Below are 5,953 nucleotides of genomic sequence, written 5' to 3'. Positions count from 1 at the left end.
CGAGCGCAGACGGGGTGTTCTCAGGGGCTCTGGTGATCGGCGGGTGGGAGATGTCTCAGTGGGGTTCACCCCAGCTGCGGTGGGGAGAGGGGAGGTGGGAGGCTGACGGCAACTGTGCACAGACGAAGTGATGGAGCACAATGTGCCGTGCCCGGAGGGATGGCTGGTCTTCCCTGTCCTCTGCAGGAGGACTCCCCAGGGCCTGGCACGAGCCTTCCTCCTCCCCATCCCTTGATGCCCGCTCCCCTGGGGCTGGTACCTGTGCTGCTGATCACATCCGCGGCTCCGGGACGCGGGCACCGCCTGTCACCCGCTCTCAGCGTGGGATCTGCGATGCTGGATGACACGGCAGAAACACGTGCGGTATTGAGGTCACGCTCAGCGCTGGGGGCAGGGGGATGGGAATTCATTAGCGGCGCCGTGTCTTTTTTAATCAGGAGGCAGGTGATGCTTCTCCTTGGGTCCGGGGATGAGGTGAGTGATGGAAGTCGCTGCAGGGACGCGCCCTGAGCGGGGAGAGAGGATGGGGCTAGTGATGTTTAAAGGTATCCATACCAGGCAGAGGAAGGTGGTGTTTAGGGTGCCCTAGCAGGGGTGAGGTGTTGCAGAACAGACAAATCGAGAAGATACCCTTGGGAGAGCCCCTTGGAGGGGAAGCCCCCGCGCAATGCCCAGCCTTGGAGCTTGCAAAGCCAGGCGGCGCAGCCCACCCTAGGAGCAATGCCGGCTGCCGTGGGGAGGGGGGGGATGCCGTGATCTCCTCCAGCTCTGACTTGCCGCTACTGAAATGTGAATTGTCGTGCAAAAAACTACATTTCCCAGTTTCCCTTGCAGCCCAGGGGAATAAGCAATTGGAAGATTTAAATAGACCAGGCCAGAAGCAACCAACCTTTGGCACAACGCTTTTCCCTCCTCTTCTTCCAACCTATTGGCTGTTTAACCTTTTTCCCTGGCACTGGAGTGGCTGCCAAGCCTGGCATTAATTTTCCTTCCAGGCTTGCTAGGCCCATGAAGTAAACAGCCATGTGCATTCCTTACTCTATATTTAACAGCTGCAGTCTGTGCTGGGGGCAACTGCAACAGAGGGGAACCTTTGTAGCTTCCCAAATTCACGGCTCGTGAGGGTGGGAGCGGGGGAAGCTTTTTGCAGGGAGAAGAGGGATTTCTCTCCTTCCCGGTATTTGCAAAGCAGGTTGCGTTAGAGAGAGACTGCAATGCCAGCATCCCAGCCGCGGTCCAGGGCAAGAGACAGGAACAATGTCCTCAACAGGGCTGAGTTCCTCTCCCTGAACCAGCCCTTGAAAGGGAACCAGGAGAGCAGGAGCTCCGGCAGAAAGCAGAGCGGCCAGGCCGGGACAGCTGGTGCCCAGAACAACAACCCCAAGGAGCGGAGGCAGTCGCAGCAGCTGCCCGAAGAGGACTGCATGCAGCTCAACCCCTCCTTCAGGGGAATCGCCTTCAACTCCCTGCTGGCCATTGATATCTGCATGTCCAAGAGGCTGGGAGTGTGCGCCAACAGAGCCTCCTCCTGGGGGGGTGCCCGCTCCATGATTAACCTCCTGGGGATAACAGGGCACGGGATCCCCTGGATTGCGGGTACGCTCATCTGCCTGGTGAAGAGCAGCACGCTGGCAGGCCAAGAGGTCCTCATGAACCTGCTGCTAGGTGAGTGGCAAACCTTCCTCCCCACTGGGAAAGCCCAGCCCTGGTCACAAGGGACAGCGGCACTGGGACTCCTCCTCTGGCTGCTCCCAGCCACCGATGTGGTCAGGAAGCAGGGAGTGACCTTTAGGGTGAATGCTGCACTTATCAGCTGCCTCGGTCCTGGGTACCATGGGTGATGGATGTAGCAAAAAGTTGTCTAAGAGGGATGGAGTAATCCTGGTAGCTGGTGACACCCACGGAGTAGGGGCATGTCCCCAGTCCTGCAAGGGGCAGGGTTGTCCAGTCAGACCAAGTGATGTGCAGGTGGATAACAGCAGCGATGTCTTTTATTTCATCTGTGGTCATCTGCCTTGGTGGCAGATAGATGGGGAAAACAGAGGTTTGATATCTGGATCAATCCCTGAGGATATCCTTGAGAAAAAAAGATTTCCATCCCCTCACCACCTTCTCGAACAGACCCTAGCTCCACATCTCAGCTGCCGCGTGATGGAGTCCTGTCTCCTTCCCTGCTGCGGTTTGATCTCGCATCCTCCTTCCCATGAGGACCTTTCTTGCTGCTGTCCCCAATTCCATGCGCTAATTTGACCCAGAGGCTGTGCAAACGGGCTGGGATCTTTCTGTCTCTCCTGCTAGTCCTTTCTCGTGCGGTGGTCGCTGTCCTTGTTTCTGGAGGTTGGGACGTGTTAAAGGAGTTGCCTTCCCACCTGAGCAGGGCCCATCCCACCCGTGCGGACTGATGTCCCACCAGCCACCAGGCTGAGCTCTAGGCGTGACTTGCCTTAGATCCTGGCCCCAACCCACCCTGGCCGTGTCTACCTGAGGGCCTTGCTCTTCTCGCTCTTCTGCCTTTGGCATGGGGCCCAGTTATCGTATTTTTCCTTGTGACTAATTACTATCTCGTCTGGCCGTGATCCACCCTAGGGCTTCACCCTCTCCAAAAAAACAGCGATCGGAGCTCCTGCTTCTGGTTGGTCAGAGAAATTGAACACATTGGATTTAGGCCTTTGCTTCTCAGGGACATAGGGACATTTTATTTCAGAAGCACCTCAGGAGAGTCCTGTCTGCAGGGACTGACTGCGACACGATACGGGCTCTGCAACATGGCCCCAGTTTTTTTTCCTCAAGTTCATCCTTCGGAGAGGGTGAAGATTGCACTGAACTGCTTTGAAAAGCACAGTGGTAGCTGCCTTTTCTCCCTTTGAAAGAGACTGTCCTCGTGCTGTGACATCTAATGAAGGGAGGCCATCGTGGGGAAGAAGCCAGAATAGCATCGGCGTGATGCAGGGCCCGCCGACGTCAGCAGTTCTTCCAGGGGCTCCTCGGTGCGCTGGGTCAACCTCTCACTGAGAAAAGGAGCTCCGTTTAAAAGGGCATGAGGATGAAATAGTAGGTGACTAACATCAACCGGCACAGTTTCCAGATGTCTCTTGACCCGAGAGCCTTTGATGCGTTTGGAGCCTGAAAACTGACCTCTTTGGCTCCAAAATGTTTGAGATCCTTATAAAGAGCTAATGCCACCTTTGGCTTAAAAACAAGAAAGGTTTTCTCGCTCTTCTGTTGCCGTGTGAGGAGGCCTAATGCAAAGCCACCTCTGGGTCACGTTGAAACTTTGAGTATCAGGCGGTCGCTGGGAGAGCTGAGCCCTGCACCACTACCTGCATCTCCAGGTCTCCTGAGCTCACATGTGGTGCCTGGGGACAACTCGGGGGGCGTCTGAAGTCTTGCTTCCTTACCTAGACACGCTACCCCCATCCCTCTTCTCCACCTGGCAAGAAAGAAGATAGTTAAATTGTGTGAAGGACTAGTTCACAACGTGACTTGACAGCTCCGTAGGTCTGGTAGCCTCCAAAGAGCTTCACTTTGCCCTCCGAGTAGACAACACTGACTGGTGGGACTGACCAAGGTGCCCTGAGCTTCTCTTGTCAGAGCTTCCTCAGCAGGACTTGTGTCACCCCACAGAGCAGATCTCTGCTGTGAGCGTGGCCTTGGTTTGATATTTAAGATTGCAGTCAGGAGCTCCGAATATCCGAGTAGCTGCTGCCGTAATACCTGCACTGCTGGTGGAGGAAGAAGTCTGGCTGGGGAGTGTGGGGCTGGTGGACTTAGATCCCATGAGAAGTGGGGTCTCATGAGTAAATAGGAAGGAGCATGACTGCAGCATCTGGCATCCTTGGTCCCTCTCGCTGCTGTTTTCCTGCGGATCAAATCCATCAGGATATGGTGTAAAGCCCTCCTGGGTAGGGACAGGTCAAAGGGAAGGGAACCTCCTGGTGCTTCCCTGGTGTCCTGGGAAGAGGGACGCGGGGAAGTTGGGGTTGGCTATGGTACCCCTTCCTTACCTCCCCTGGCTCTCCTCCCTTCCCCCTGCTTGCTGGGAGTTTGATACATCAAGCAGAATTTCTGATGCAGTCTCTGGGCAGGGAGCCAGCCCATCATAGAGCACTTGTTCAGGATTTGCAATCAGGCTTTCCAGGCGAGGAGACAGGAGACTGCTGAAATGGGACCAGGAACCTGGCAGAAGCACCACTGCAGATGGAGGGGGGGCACTTGCGCCTTGAGGAGCTCTCGGCAGGAGCTTTGCCAACACATGTGGGAGCATTTCGGGTGAGGGGATCTGACCCTGGGATGCTCCATCCATCCCAACTGCGGATGTTGATTAGCAACCCCAAGCTATGTTTTCCCTCCATGTTTGTCATCTGTGATGGAATTTATTGATTCTCCTCATCGTAATCTTTTCCAGCAAATGCCAAACAGCCAGAGAAGCACGCTCACAGCCTGTTACTGAAAAGGTGGAAGAAATCAGATATCTGTGCCCACTATAAAAATCCCTCTGCCAGAATGTGCTTTCAGGAAGACTATCTCAGCATTGCCAACCCTGGCTGTTGAAGAGTCAGGAAGAAAGTCTGCACCCCCTGGCCAAATCGAGAAAATCATAACTCAGGAAACCCCCCAATTTTAGAGTTCATTTTATTTGTCTGCCGGTGTTGGAACTTTTAGGACTGTTCAAGCTTTTCTCTGCAATCACAAGGATTTCATGAAAACTGGGGTGCTTAGAAAATCATTTGAACCTTGCAGTCAGGCTTTCAGGGGGAAAACAGGTATAAAACTTTCACTAAAATTCCCAGGTCTGCTTCAGAACCAGACAGAAACTCCATTAAACCCTGGGGGAAGCAGTACCTTGGTTTCTGGTTCTGATCCACCTGGTAAGGATGTGGATCCAAATTTAGTGATTCATTGACTGCAAAGCCAGCAAAGAACATTTGGATCATTGATCTAACCCACGGCAAAATACAGGCTGTAGCACAACCCTTAATTTGTTTCTGTTCAATTTGTTAAGGGAAAAACCCCAAACACTCAATCTGATGTACCATTACAAGGGAGGGTGAACCTGTCAGAACCATTTCTATATTACTGCAGTGGCAGGTAGTCTCACAAGTGCCTTGCTTTTAGTTTGACTCTTCTCTTCCCTTCATTGCATCTGCATACCCTTGTCTCTTCAGCTGAATAGCTCTTTTAGCCAACATCTCTTCTGCCTTTCAATATTTTGGATAGTGCTCAAGTCATTTCTTCACCTCCTATTTATTAAGCTAAACAGATTGATCTCGTTAGACTGATGGTCTTTCCAGGTCCAGGCACCTTCTTACTGCCACGGGGATAGAATATGGTCATCCACCCAAAGTGGTGACTCCGGTGAAGTCCACCTACTGTATTTAGAGCCAATCGCCACCTTGTTTAGTTCTCTGCAGTCCAACCGTGTGCCTTTGCTGTCAGAAGGTATCTGCTTGGTTAATCTTTGCACATAAAATATGGATTTGTGCTCAGTTTGAAATCCCAGCCATTAACTGGTTCTGCTTTGGTCATCGCTTTCTGAAATAGGTATTCAGACTGGGAGAAGAGAAAGCCCTGATCTCCTCTTTGCTGCTGTCTCAGTGACACCGGTCCCAGTCCTCATCCATCACCAGCTGGCTCTGTGTCCTGCTTCCGAGGGTGCTGTCACTAAGCATTTATTGCCATCAAGTAACGCAGTGCCGCAGGGTCTGGACGTATCATCGCGAGCAGTGTGGCAGGCTGAGGATGGGTGGCTTGCCACAGGAGGAGGAAAGGAGGGGAGCCCGGGGACACTTCTCCACTGCTGAAGGTCAGCAAGAAGGCAGTTCTTGCTCTTTCCAGCCTCCTCCCTGAATACTGACCTAGCTTTAGTCTGACCGGGAACCAAGCCATGATATTCTGAGGCAGAGTCCCTTGCAGAGCTGTGAGTTTATCCTGAAGCACATATATATTTATTTAA

General features: G+C 53.0%; 1 protein-coding gene across 1 annotated transcript; it reads left to right on the top strand.

Moving 5' to 3' along the window:
- Positions 1-1,029: 1,029 nt before the first annotated feature.
- PPAPDC3 (phosphatidic acid phosphatase type 2 domain containing 3) lies at positions 1,030-1,665 on the top strand (the record flags this gene model as incomplete). Its single annotated transcript, XM_009575897.1, has 1 exon — positions 1,030-1,665. A coding segment is annotated over exon 1 (451 nt), but the record flags the coding sequence as incomplete, so codon positions are not given.
- Positions 1,666-5,953: the final 4,288 nt, after the last annotated feature.

This window comes from Fulmarus glacialis, unplaced genomic scaffold (genome assembly GCF_000690835.1).
Source record: "Fulmarus glacialis isolate BGI_N327 unplaced genomic scaffold, ASM69083v1 scaffold40044, whole genome shotgun sequence".
NCBI classification, from domain to species: Eukaryota; Metazoa; Chordata; class Aves; order Procellariiformes; family Procellariidae; genus Fulmarus; species Fulmarus glacialis.
The sequence above is the reverse complement of the archived record's forward strand: the minus strand, read 5'-3'. Positions and strand labels throughout refer to the sequence as shown.